The sequence below is a fragment of the Neltuma alba genome, unplaced genomic scaffold, assembly GCF_004799145.2.
Source record: "Neltuma alba isolate B1F8T4 unplaced genomic scaffold, ASM479914v2 tig00004709_pilon, whole genome shotgun sequence".
Lineage (NCBI taxonomy): Eukaryota > Viridiplantae > Streptophyta > Magnoliopsida > Fabales > Fabaceae > Neltuma > Neltuma alba.
In genome coordinates this window covers 26717-40562 of record NW_021633830.1, presented here as the reverse complement: position 1 = coordinate 40562, position 13846 = coordinate 26717, and the positions used below count along the sequence as shown (strand labels likewise).

The 13846-nt window shown below is 36.8% G+C and overlaps 2 protein-coding genes across 2 annotated transcripts; one reads left to right on the top strand and one right to left on the bottom strand.

Moving 5' to 3' along the window:
- The first annotated feature begins 2561 nt into the window (after window positions 1–2561).
- Window positions 2562–4725, top strand: LOC114745555 (alpha carbonic anhydrase 4-like). The gene is made up of 7 exons (XM_028933717.1): window positions 2562–2731; window positions 3082–3299; window positions 3472–3578; window positions 3661–3763; window positions 4078–4236; window positions 4343–4396; window positions 4567–4725. The coding sequence occupies exons 1-7, from the start codon at window positions 2632–2634 to the stop codon at window positions 4639–4641; spliced, it is 816 nt and encodes a 271-aa protein (XP_028789550.1). The 5' UTR covers window positions 2562–2631; the 3' UTR covers window positions 4642–4725.
- Window positions 4726–4909: 184 nt separating this feature from the next.
- On the bottom strand, window positions 4910–7853 carry LOC114745554 (probable calcium-binding protein CML49). Its single transcript, XM_028933716.1, has 5 exons — window positions 7315–7853; window positions 5927–5973; window positions 5658–5833; window positions 5520–5538; window positions 4910–5214 (listed from the first exon to the last, which is right to left on the bottom strand). The coding sequence occupies exons 1-5, from the start codon at window positions 7799–7801 to the stop codon at window positions 5110–5112; spliced, it is 834 nt and encodes a 277-aa protein (XP_028789549.1). The 5' UTR covers window positions 7802–7853; the 3' UTR covers window positions 4910–5109.
- Between the last annotated feature and the right edge of the window lie 5993 nt (window positions 7854–13846).

The window sequence follows — 13846 nt, the reverse complement described above, 5'->3', positions numbered from 1 at the left end:
TTGGGTCTTATAATAAGGACCGGAGGAGTATTAACTAATAACTAGGCCATTCACTCTCAACAATCAACATACATTATCACACGAGTGCGTTGCACGTAGCCCAAAAGCTTTAAACTAAAGATGAGACAGCTTCATATTTTTTTTCTTTTAATAAAAAAGAGTTTAAGTAAATTAGGTTTTAAAAACTCGTTAGGGTCAAGACATGTCTCAATACTTAAAGAGTATTTACAAAGATACTTACAAAATCATTTGGTAACAATAATTTTATATGGATGATAAGATTTGAACTTATAATTTTATAAATTATACAATGAGCTAATTACATTACAAAAATCTGGACTTTCAGCGACTACTTTCAGCGGCGACAAAGGAAGTCGCCGCTGAATGTGGTTTTAGCGGCGACTAACTGTCACCACTAAATCTTCTTTCAGCGGCGACGCTTCCTGTCGCCGCTGAATATAGCTTTATTTTTATTAAACTTTTTAATAATATTTATCGGCAATATAAATAAAATTTTTTGTATAATTAATATATTATAAAAATAATTAAAATGACAATCAGCGGTGACATATGTCGCCGTTGAAGCTTGATTCGGCGGCGACTTTTTTTGTTGCCGCTGAAGACCGTTTCAGTGGCGACAACAAAGTCGCCGCCGAATCAAGCTTCAGCAGCGACCACAATGTCGCCGCCGAAACAACCTTTAGCGGCGACAACAATGTCGCTGGCGAAGCAAGCTTCCGCTGCGACATTAGTCGCCGCCGATTCTCATGTTTCAGTGGCGACGTTTTTGAGTGGCAAACTCATCAGCTTTCAGCGGCGACAAAATGCCGCCGCTGAAAGGAGTTTCAGAGGCGACTTTTTTGGTCGCCGCTGATAAGTTTCAGCCATGGTCGCTACGGCAACGACTTGGTGGCGACAAAATGTTGCTGCTGAAGCTTTTCAGCGGTGACTTTTGAAAATGTCACCGCTGAAAGTCAAATTTTTTATAGTGGTATAACTTGATATTTACCACTGAGCTAACTTTTACTGACTTGTAAGCTGCACAAATTTCAGTACAAAGGAAAGAATAACTCGCGCGTCGTACTAACCGTGGATTTTTTTTTTCTGACCATAAGATTATTGGCCATAAATAGTTTCTTCCTTTATATAAGAGGATAATTAAAAATAAAATAAAATTCCGGGGGTCACTCGTCACGCTAAGAAAGGCACAAAACGTACGTGAGAAAACAAAAAGGAGATGCTATTATTCTGTTTTTACTTTTTACTGTTAATGCCGGGACCCGTAATTTAATTTGATCCGTCCGTCCCGGACATTTTCTTCTTCCCCTCGTCAAAAAAGGCATCATGAAATCTTTGGCCTTCTCTTTTGTTGGGCTTTACCGAACCGAAGACTTGATACCACCAGGGTTTTTTTGAAAAAAGAAAATTTAAGACAGGGTTGGTTAACCATCCCAACTTATTTATTTATTCTAATTCTATTGAGTGAGAATATTTATTTTTATCTTAAATATAAAATCTTAATCTATTTTGTTTTTTAAATTTATAAATTTTTTCAAAATAAAAATATTCACATTGACTGCACATGATAAAAAGAGTTTTCATCCAACATGAATACACATTCTTTCATGAATCAGCATTCATTTATAATTAAAAAGCTAATTTAGCCAATTTTTTCAATTTATGCAAATCAATTACTTACCATTTATATATTATAGACGGCAGAAAGTATTTATCTTGGCCCCAACATCGTTATGCCACTTAACATGCCCGGATTTAATTTACTTATGACTAAGATCTCCGTTATTTTTTGTTTAAAAGTCCCACGCCCAAAATCGTGGTTTAGGACCCTTCGGTGTACCTTGTGACGAGTAACTGAAAACTTAATTTCCGAATAATTAAGAAATTAATAGTTATAATGTTTGAGTTATTCACTAATTATTATAATTAACTGCACTTGTCTTTCCTTCCCGGGGATGCATAACGACAGTATCCCCACATCTGTTGGATTTTTTGTTTAACATGTCTTAGGCTGTTGGCCCCCTGTCTTCTCTTATGAGAATTACAACCAAACCAAAAACCATATTTATGTGATAATATAATATATATATATAAGTAAAACAGTGATGTTAAAATATAGAATACAACATCTTATACATGTAAACATTTTCTTAAAAAAATAACAACCATATTCCCTGCCCTTAGACTTCGGCAACAGAAGTCTACGGCTAGTCAAAAGAAGCAACAGAAGTCTACGATGATGCGGAAAAATGTTACCATAAACGATAGTATGATAGACCAACAATAGTTAGTAAGTAGGTTTACAACTAATAAGGTCGTAAATTTGAATTTGAATTTGGCGTGTTCGATGTGAGGAAAAAAAAAATAGCATGGTAATATTGAGAAAATAAGAACAAAGCAAATTCTCCTTGTCCGTGACTCACGAAAAAGGAAATAGTTGCCTTGTTAAATTTCTTGTCCGTAAATAGTAGGGGCGAGAGATTTTAGGCCATGATCGCTTCCCCACAGCACCAAAGCACTAAAGAGATTCGTATACTAAATCTCTCTATATATATACATGATCCTCACAATATCTTTACCTAGTCTTCATTCATCGCACAATCAACGATAAGCATGGCCTCTCTTTCTTCCCCCGGATCGATTTTTTACGTCCTCCTTCTCATTCTGTGTTCGTCTGCTATCCTATTCGCAGATGAGACTAAGGAAGAAGTTGGTATGATCTCTCTCTCAGTACATTCTCTGTTTCTTCACGTGTACGATATTTGGTTTCAAAATAATGGCATCTTCGTTACGCGGATTCAGGATGATTTTCTCACAAAGCTTCGATTTGCGTTTTTCTTTTGTAGACAGACAAGAATTTGATCACATGACGTAGTGAACATGATTTGCTTACTAATATTTCTCTCTACTTGATTTTTGCAAGTAAACTGGTTACTTGTTCTTTTAATGCTTAAAGACGAGGCAGTGATTACGCGTGGAGAATGCCTTTCTCATGAAATATCGTGCTGGTTCCTTTTGGTTTGTTTTATTTTGTGAATGGAATTTCATTTGGTTTTTGGACAGAGGATGAACACCCATTCCTGTACGAAGAGGAAACCGGGAAAGGACCAAAAAATTGGGGGAGTCTGAAGCCAGAATGGAAAATCTGTGGGACTGGGAAATTGCAATCTCCCATTGATCTTCTAGACGAAAGGGTCCAACTTTGTCCAGACTTGGGCAAACTCAAGAGGGACTATAAACCTGCTCCAGCTACCATCAAGAATAGGGGCCACGACATTGTGGTAGCCCCATTTTCATTCTATTTATGCAAATTCCTCCATCGACAGTAACTCTTGCACAGTTTTAGATATCTGTCATGAGGTCTTTTCAATAGAATTATGATATGTTAAAATGTGAAAATATGTTTGTGTTGTGTAAAATGTGAAAGTATGTTTGCGTTGTGTTGTTTTGCAGGTCCATTGGAAGGGATATGCAGGGCAGATTAACATAAACGGAACTTATTACAAACTAGTACAGTGCCACTGGCATACACCTTCGGAGCACACGGTGAACGAGAAAAGGTTAGTTTGGTGCACGCGATTCACCAGAACAGTCTCGTGAGGGTTCTTAGTGTTGTCACATTCTCTCAAATTTGATTTGCAGGTTCAACCTGGAGCTCCATGCAGTTCATGAATCAGATGATGGAAAGTCGGCTGTTATTGGAATTTTATATGAATATGGCCGCCCTGATCCCTTGCTTTCAAAGGTTTGACGTTTCTTGTTTCGGCCCTACAAAATTTAACATGTGCAGACACAAACAGGATGCTTTTTTTTTTTTTTTTTTTAAGTATAAAGAGCAAGCGTTTAGTTCCCCTCATCAATCTCCACCTCCGCATTTAAAGGTGGAAGTTGATAAGGATACAAAAATAATCAGCCTTGTCATGCACAGGCCTAGCTAAGTAATCTGCAAAACATGATGCTTCTTTAGCCAAGTTCAGGTAATTCCTTGAACAGATTGCGTATGATCGGGTATGAGTTATTAATTTGCGATTCGTTTTTTCTTTTTCTTTTTAATGGCAGCTAATTCCCCACATAAAGTCCATTGGTGAAGAAGAGAGAGATTTGGGAATCTTAAACCCTGGAGTCATTAAATTTGGAAGCAGGAAGTATTATAGATACCTCGGATCTCTTACGGTTCCACCCTGCACCGAAGGCGTCGTCTGGACTATAGTGAAGAAGGTTCTCTACTTTCACACCATCCTTTAAACTACGAATGGCTTCAATTTTTAACTTTTTAATCGCAATCTCTTCTGCTGTATTTATACGTTGTGTTCGTCTATCACAGGTGAGGACAGTCTCTAGGGAGCAGGTGAAAGCATTGAGGGACGCTGTTAATGATGTAAGTAAATCAAGCTTGTCTCTGTTTTCTTATTATTGTTAAGACTCCACTCTATCAAATTTGAAGATTAATTATTGATTTATCTGCGGAATTACTTAAAATCAAATGCTACTTAACATTCTTAAATCTTCCCTGAGCAGCTTTCTGATTTTTGTGATTTATAATTTTAGGGATTCGAGGAAAATTCAAGGCCTACGCAGGAACTTGACGGAAGACCACTTTGGTTATATACTAAGGGACCATAAAAATATGTAAGGTAGGGAGGGAAGTGAAAACCTTGTATGGCCGTTGACGTTGTCGGATGGACAACAAATAAACCATTTTGGTATGATTTACAGCTTCCATCATTTTCAAGTTATCGTTCACTTGAATCAGAGATACAGTCGCAATTTTGGCCAGATTAAACGTACTGGAATAATAATTTTAAAATTCTTTGAATTCGGGGAAAAATTGGCATCACAGGGTTGATTTATTTAGATTGAACTGGTAACTGGTAATGATGCCAGACGATAGAGAAGGCAATTTTTACAAAACAAAGCAGTGCTAAGATCACATCACTATCTCAGAACCTGTTTACTTACAACATTTAAACAAAAGAAGTAGTGTTAAGATCATAGAACTTTCTTACTTACAACATTTGAACACAAAGGAAAGGAGGTACATGCAGTTTAAAAACCCAGGAACTAGCAATCGCAAAGGCAAGCCAATACTTTCTAAGCGATGAGGAATGGCAGAACAGTCAGCATAAACGACTCATACGTGAATGTTGCAGAACCAGAGTAATTGGTATCCTTCTCCTTGAATTTTTCGGTTAGTCCCTGCAAGTCACATGATTCAAAGTCAGACCCTTTTAACTTTCCAGAAACTAACAACCATTAATTGGCAGATTGTGCAGTCATTCCTTGGTTAAATGAGAGGAGTGTGATTGTTAAACATCCTGTTGTTGGAAGTTCAATTTGGTTTTAATCATTTTGGCCAAAGAAAATTTTGGTTTTAATCATGGAATTGGGTGCCATTCAATATAGAAACAAACTTCTGCATAAAACATCAAACATCATATTATTAATTGACCATTCAAGATGAATATGACCGTGTTAAAATTGAGCGTGACTTCGGAACTCACCTTAACAGTAAGACAGCACCTGCATCGGCAGACAAGGGAAACGGGGAAAAATCAGTCCAAAAGGGTGCCGTATATACAAAATTTTAAAAGGATGATAAGTTAATATCCAACAAAAAAGGATAAGTAGAAAAATCATACTCAATGAAATTGTCATATTCAATAGCCTTGCTTTTTCCACCAGTTTTGTCGAACTTGGAGACAAGCAAATCCAGTACCGTAGGTGAAACAGCAAACCCCATGCTCAGTAGTGCATCCCTCAACTCGGATGAATCGATTTTGCCACTCCTGTCCTTATCAAATCTCTCAAAAATGGACTGAAATGACCAGAATTCACAATTCAGAATGTGACGAAAAGGAACACAGAAAATTTCAAATTGAGATTGACAGAGACGAAATTAGTAAATTACCCTCCAGTTCTGAAGATTGTAATATAAAGAAGTGAATTCTTTTGGTCCTGCATTAAAATGACAAGAACAGAAAGAAAATGTAAATAAATTCCAAATATCATATAAATAATATAAGGACACGTTCCAGTCAGCTCACTCCATTTTCCGGGTCGAGTTATAGCTAAGTTAGTTTCAGTTAAGGCACAAATTCCAGTACATTTTGATATCCTCATAAATAATTATCAAGTGTGAGTATTTAAGAGCTGCTCTTTTATCAACTCTCAAGTTTTAAACGTAACAAACAGCGTAGAGCAACGCGTGTACTATTCCGCTCATAATAAATGGGGGCCCGCATAAACCACTCCCATTAAAGTCAATACCAAAAGGTGGATATATCCATTCATCCGTACCTATATAATATGTTGGCAACATTTTTTATAAACATAGGTATTTGGAGTCAGACACAATACAACAGATTATAATATAAAAGGTGGGGTTAATACAAATTTTGGTCTTTTAAGTTTATCTTAATTTTGATTTTAGTCCCCCAAATTTCAAACTATAAGTTTTGATTCCTCGAGTTTCTTTTTATTTAAAATATTAGTTCCTATAATCTAATAAAAACTTAGACCATTTTATTTTTTGAGGGACCAAAACCTATAATTTGAAATTTATGGGACTAAAATCAAAATAAAAGCAAATTTGACTACCAAAGATTATGTTAAGTTTGATGATAAAAACAAGATATCTGGCGGGATAAAAAAAGGATAACAAAAACAATATAAAGGGGAGGCGCGTTTAGTTGACCAAACCAGATCCGCGTAATTCATGCAAGGTGGCCCAATATAAACGCTAGGACCTTTTGGCCCATATATTCACAGAGGTGAAAAACAGATGACGAGCTGAGCATGACCCAAAGGCAAACAATTTAAAAATAAAAAAAATTAATCTCTTAAATTTATCTTTATTTTGATTTTAATCTTTTAAATTTCAAATCATAAATTTTGATTTCAAAACAAAATAGCCTAAGTTTATATTAGATAATAGGGACTAATATTTAATAAAAAAATTTAAGAAATTAAAGGTTATGATTTGAAATTTAAAAAGCTAAAAAAATAGCAAGGGCATGTTTTACATTTTACATGCAGTTGCATGCTGACCAAAGTACCCACCGCCACGTGTCCAGGCGGTGACCCGACGCATCCACCGGGGATCTTTTAGGTTGATTGCTGCCGAATGAAGATGACAATGCCCCGGGTCGGCGAGGCCGTGAAATTTAGCACCACATGCCGGAGAGAATTCTCTTCCGGCTTAATTTATCGGGAAATTTAATATCCCCTATCCGAATTTCACAATTCCATAATCAATTGAAAAAAATAAAATAACAGATAAAATGTCACAGAGAGTACCAATTTTCCTGATGTTGGTGTTGGTAAAGTGATACATGAGAAGACGAACAGTCCTCAAACTGAAGCTCTGATTGTAGGAGGAAAGCGCCATCTGCAATTCCTTGTCGTCGATCAATCCACTGCCGTCTTGATCTGCAATTTGGAAGCAGGCAATCACACTGGGATCGGCGCCAGGAGGGAACGCTGACGGCACCAGCGTCGCGAAAGGGCTTGGGTACGAAGGCGCCGACGCCGGCGGGTAGCCTCCGCTGCTGCCGCCGTGGGTTTGGAAGTTATCTTTGTGGGGTTTCTGACCAGGCGGTGCGTAGGGTGCAGCGTAAGGAGCAGCAGCCGGAGCATAAGGGTTACCTTGGCCATGCGGCGGGGGGGCAGCGCCATAGGGGTTGGCGGAATAGGGCGGCGACGAGCCATATGGTTGGCCGGATGGCGGCGCACCGTAACCGTAACCGTATCCGTGACCGGGGGGCTTGTTTGGATATTCAGACATGATGAGACGGTGATGAAATGAAAGAGCGAGGGAGACTTTGCTTATAGAGGCGGTCGACTCAGAAGCTAGAGATCCTCTAGCTTGGCATTGTGGCCGTCGGATTGATGTTTATACTTTGTACCGTCAAAGAAAAGGGACAGTTGTTTTGTTTGAATGGTTAGCAACACTTATTTTATTTGTGGATTTATTAAGACCAAACCAGCGAAACTTGTGATGTTTTTTAAACAATGTAACTTGTTCCGTAATTTACCTCGCTCTAGTCCATGATATACAACATTTTATAGTTTTAAGATGTACTACTGCGCTTTTACTTTTTTTTTTTTGGTGTACTGCTATGTTTTTACTTTATCCTAATGTTAATTAATACTCATCCGATCCTTAATATAGGACCTAATTCTTGAGTTGGTTTTGGTCTTAAATATAAGACCCATTTCTCATATTTATTAGTTTTCTCTAAATTACCCCTATGAATACTCCTTCAACTATAACCAAGTAGAAGAGGGAGAGGGGATATTAAGAAAGATGATTATAGTGTTTTAGGAAAAATGTGTCACTTTTCTTATAATTAACTAACTTACCTAACTTCCTTAATCTAATCAAATTAATTAAATGGGTATTATGTTAAGGACCAGAGGAGTACTACCTCTTGTCTTTAATATAAATATTTATTTGATTTTTATTTTGGATTCTAGTCCTTTTTTATATTTATTTTTTAATATAATTCTTGCAATGATAATAGTTTTAACAAGACATTTGATTAGTAAGAATATTTTAGGAAATACAATATTTATTTAGTACAAATAACTAATTTAACTAGTTTTTTTAATCTACTCAAATTAGTTAACTAACTATTATGTTAAATAATACTACCTCTGGTCCTTAATATAAGATCTCGTTTAATTTTTATTTTCGTCTTAAATATAAGACCCCAATCTACTTTATCTCTCATATTTATGTATTTTTTTCAAAATAGTCATTCTAATAACAGTAGTTCTAATCAATATATTTGATTAGTAAATATATTTTAGAAAATATAATATTTATTTATTATAAATAACTAATTTAGTTTATTTTCTTAATTTTTTAAATTAGTGAAGTAGTTTTTATAAGGGATAATTAATATATAAGTCCTTATAGTTTCAACTAGTTTTAATCAGGTCCTTATAATTTTTTTTCTTTTTATCAAATCCTTATACTTTCATATATTTTTAATCAAGTCGTTATATTTTTTTTTTTTTATCAGGTCTTTATTGTTTTACTTTGTTTTTAATTAGGTCCTTCTAGTTTTTATTCTTTATTTTACAAATAATAACATTTTAAAAACAATAAATTATTGTAACAATCTTATGTTAATATTCTTTTAAATTTTTAGTTAAACAAATATATTATTTATTTTCAATTCAAATTTTTATAATTATAAAATTCAAATTATAATAATAAATTTATCTAAAATTAAAATATGATTATAAATAATTTATATTTAAGTATAATTATTATTCTGATTATTTATTAATTACTAAATGATTGTATTAATTATTTTGTCCAATTATATAATTATTAATTTAAAAATGAAATTAATTTTAAAGAATAAAGTTAATAAATAATTTTTCAAAAACTACAAAGCACCTAATTAAAAAATAAGTAAAACTATAAGAACCTGATAAAAAGAAAAAAAATAAAAGGACCTAATTAAAAACACACGAAAGTAAAAGGATTTAATAAAAAGAAAAATTTTTATAAGGACCTAATTAAAAATCAGATGAAACTATAAGGATCTGGAGATTAATTATCCTTTTTTATAATTAGGAGGAGGCAATACGCCACTTCAAGTAATTACACGTATGAAGTGGTGGGTGTTTGTTGTGGGTGAGACTGTAACTCCAATAAGTGTCGTATTATGGGTCGGGATGAAGTAGTACCATGGTTTCGCATAACTGCTGACATCGTCATCAGTAACATGAGTTGGGTAATTTGTGCAGAGTTGAATAGACCCGTTTATTTGCACTCACACAGAGCCTTTTTTTCCGCCTAAGCACATGTATTCTTCTATTTAAAGATAATCTTGTTTGGTATACCTGAAACGTGGACATTCTTTTTAGCAGGATTTTGAATTTTGGTTTGACACAGTTTTTTTTTTTACCTTGGTACTAGCACACTGCCTGATTTTATATATACACACAATATCGTATAGTTTTTAAATAAAAAAACTCCCGAATCATGATCCCATTGTGAGCCCAAATCCAGTACAAGAGAATGGGCCTGTGAGAAGCAGCCGAGGGTAAGGGATAAGGCGTCGAAGCCGAGGAAATCTTAAACTGGACGGTGGACATAACATAAGATAACAGAGACAAAGGCCGTTGGGCTGGGCTGACTTTTGCAGAAACATTGAAAGGTGTTGATCAGCAAGAAGACCATTCGGACGATGAATCTGATAAAAATGATGAACTGGATGACGATAGCATGTCTGAGAAATCTTATACTGATACAGAAACGGAGAAAAAAGAGCCGTTGGTTCGAATAAGGGAAGACCCTAATAGAAACTTCCCTACTTTTCATTTCTCTGGAAAAATGAAGAAAAAGTTATACAGGGCTTGGAAGAAAACGGTAATAGTGAAGCTGCTGGATAGAGTTATTGGATATAAAGCCCTGGAAGCTCGCCTGCAAACTCTATGGGCGAAGAAAGGAGTGATACGGTTGATTAATATTGGGTATGGCTATTTTGTGGTGAAGTTGTCAAATAAACAAGACTATTTCAATGCTTTAACAGGGGGTCCCTGGATGATATATGATCATTATCTGACTGTTAGGCCATGGGAACCTAAATTCAATCCTGCAAAAGCAACTATAGACAAAGTTGCTGTCTGGGTGCGGCTACCAAGAGTGTCTCTAGAGTATTATGATGAGGAGGCTCTACAGATTATTGGCAACAGGATTGGGGAGACATTAAAAGTTGATGTCAATACTTCTTCCCAGCTTAGAGGACATTATGCTAGAATCTGTGTTTTGGTGGACTTAGGAAAACAACTTATGTCTGGGTTTTCCCTTGATGGTGAGAATTATTATTTGGAGTATGAAGGGCTGCATTCCCTATGTTTGAATTGTGGGATTTATGGGCATCGTAGTGAGACATGCTCGTCAAAAAAACCGGGTACAGAGCAGAATGGTCAAGACCAGAGTGGTAGGCACATGGAGAAGCCGAAGTCGGGAATGGAATCTGAAGCAAATAGGAGAGTTGATCAGGAAACTTGGCGAGTGGTACAAAAGCCGCGCCGGCAGAGGAAAACAAAAGACAGAACGGAGACTATTCTCCGGCAAGCAGAATCAGGGACACGGTTCGATGTTTTAGGTGACGTGGAAAATAAGGAACTTTTTGATTTAACAAAAGAAATAGAAGGAAATGTCATACCTGCTACGGCGAGTCTGGAGAACGTACATGTTGGAAATGCGAGAGCCACTAATGTACGAATGGAGCGGAGGAAAAAGGCTGTGGCGAGCAAAAAGCAAAATAGGCGGAACGAACTTGCAGTACCAGTGGTCCCAGCTGCTCTTGCTGATCGAGTGATGGAAAGAGAGGAGAGGGGGAAAAGAGAAAAGAGATCTCGTGACATGTTTGTGAATCACAAGAGAACCAACGAGATTTTGATGTTAACACTTGATACTCCGGAGGACAATTCATCACTGAGGAATGTCAAGGGAAACAACGTTAATTCTGACGAGATCATTGGTGAGAATCATATGGATCATATGGAATGCATGGCCGCAATTCCTAGCCTTCCTCATGACCCAGGAGATGACCTGGACTTGGACCGGGGTCCTATAGATGTGGATAATAGGCCAACGGATTCAGGCCCAGTTGAAGAGGGGAATATTGAGAATTCTCAAGTGGGGACAATGGTGCCTGAGACTCAAAGCGTTGACCAGTGTTAATTGGGCCTGGGTCCTTTATTTATAAGCCATCTTTTTATGGATACAATATATTACTGGAATACTAGAGGGGCTTGTGCTAAAGGCCTTTCTAGTCATTTAAGGACCATTTTCAGTGGTTGTAAACCTTCGATCTGTATTTTATCAGAAACGAAGTGTGAAGAAGAGTCAAAGCTAAGATGCCTGTATACCTTGGGCTTTGATAATTTATCCATAGTTCCTAGCTCTGGGCGGTTAGGCGGTTTAGCGGTGGCATGGAGAAGTGATTGTGTAAAGGTTTCGGTAATGGTGCGAAATCGACAATATTTACACCTTCGATGTATGTTCGCAGGACGAGGCAGCTTGTTACTTACTGCTGTGTATGCAGTTCCCCACTCAAACTTGAGAAATGCTTTATGGCAAGATTTGAAGAATTTCTCGAGTAGTATCTCAGAGCCATGGGTTGTCTATGGGGATTTCAATGATATAGCGGAGGCTTCGGAACGAGTAGGGGGAGCTCACTACAACGAAAATAGAATTCAATGGTTCAATGACCGTATCAGTGACTGCAGACTTTCTGATTTGGGTTTCAAAGGACCTAAATTTACATGGAAAGGGCCGAAGTTGTTAGGATGTGCGAGGCTTTATGAGAGACTGGACAGGGCTCTCGGGAATTCGCTCTTCATGTCTGAATTCAGTAATTATTTGGTGAAGGTATGTCCTCGAATAAAATTTTCTGATCATAATCCTTTAGCTTTGCTTATAGATGCTGCTGGCTTAGCTTTTAAAGGCACCAAGCTGTTCCGTTTTGAAGCTATGTGGTTGGAACACGAAAATTTCAATAGGCTTATTAAGGATTCATGGAAGGAGAATTCGGATCTCAGTAAGAGTCTGGATGATTTTAAGGAATCTATTCTTGTCTGGAACAAAGAGGTTTTTGGCTTTGTAGAAAAGAAGAAAAGAGACATTCTTGCCAGGCTCAGAGGTATTCAACAATCTCAAGCTTATCCGTATTCAAATTTCTTATCTCAGCTAGAACTTCAGCTACAACAGGAATTAGAGGAGATCCTGAGGTTGGAGGAAATTAAGTGGTTTCAAAAAGCAAGGTCTAATTGGGTTACTAAAGGTGATAGAAATACACGATATTATCATCTTAAAACTCATAAGAGACGTAAATGGAATAGAATTTTGGCTCTTAAAGGTGAAAATGGTGATTGGGTAGAAGATGACGCTGATCTCAAAAGTTTGATTGTGGGTTATTTTACAAACCTGTATGCAGCTGAGGATGGTGGGAACGTGTTTTTGCAGACGACAACTAAGTTTCCCACTGTCAGTGACTTTGTGTTAAGGGGTCTAAGTAGTTTACCTACAGATGAGGAGATTAAAGAAGCTATTTTCTCTATGGGATCTTATAAAGCACCTGGTTTTGATGGTTTTTCTCCAATATTCTACCATCACAACTGGAATATAGTTGGTCCCTCTGTCTGTAACTTTGTGAAAGGTGTATTTCAGGGAGTTATATCTATTGAAGAGTGTAATAAGACTCTGATCTCCCTTATTCCGAAAAGAGAAAATCCAGAGGTTGTGACACACTTTAGGCCTATCTCTCTTTGCTCGGTACACTATAAGTGTATTACGAAGGTGATTACTCACAGACTGAAGGCTATAATGGATGATTTGGTGTCCCCTTTTCAAGCTAGTTTCATAAAAGGAAGGCATATACACGATAACATAATCATTGGGCAGGAGATTCTACATGTAATGAGTAAAGCGAAAGGAAGGAAAGGGCTTATGGCAATGAAAATCGATCTGGAAAAAGCCTATGACAGGCTTAGTTGGGATTTTCTTAGACAAGTCCTATATGATGTTGGTTTGGAGAGGAAGTTTGTTTCCCTGGTGATGAATTGTGTCACTTCAGTAACTTACAACGTTCTGTGGAATGGATCCAAGACAGAATATTTTACTCCTAAGAGAGGTCTGCGCCAAGGTGATCCCATTTCCCCTCTCCTTTTTGTGCTGTGCATGGATAGATTATCTCACATGATTTCTGATGCGGTTAATAATGGAAAATGGAAGGCAATTCACTTATCCAGGAAAGGTCCTTCAATTTCACATCTAATGTTTGCTGATGACTTGCTTTTG

Excerpts from the sequence above, each read along its gene's own strand:
- LOC114745555 (XM_028933717.1), top strand. The coding sequence starts at position 2,632 with ATGGCCTCTCTTTCTTCCCCCGGATCGATTTTTTACGTCCTCCTTCTC. Across the intron at positions 3,300-3,471 it reads ATAGGGGCCACGACATTGTG|GTCCATTGGAAGGGATATGC; the intron begins GTAGCCCCATTT and ends GTTGTTTTGCAG. Across the intron at positions 4,397-4,566 it reads TGAGGGACGCTGTTAATGAT|GGATTCGAGGAAAATTCAAG; the intron begins GTAAGTAAATCA and ends TTATAATTTTAG.
- LOC114745554 (XM_028933716.1), bottom strand. The coding sequence starts at position 7,801 with ATGTCTGAATATCCAAACAAGCCCCCCGGTCACGGATACGGTTACGGT. Across the intron at positions 5,974-7,314 it reads CACCAACATCAGGAAAATTG|GACCAAAAGAATTCACTTCT; the intron begins GTACTCTCTGTG and ends ATTTTAATGCAG. Across the intron at positions 5,834-5,926 it reads ACAATCTTCAGAACTGGAGG|TCCATTTTTGAGAGATTTGA; the intron begins GTAATTTACTAA and ends TGGTCATTTCAG.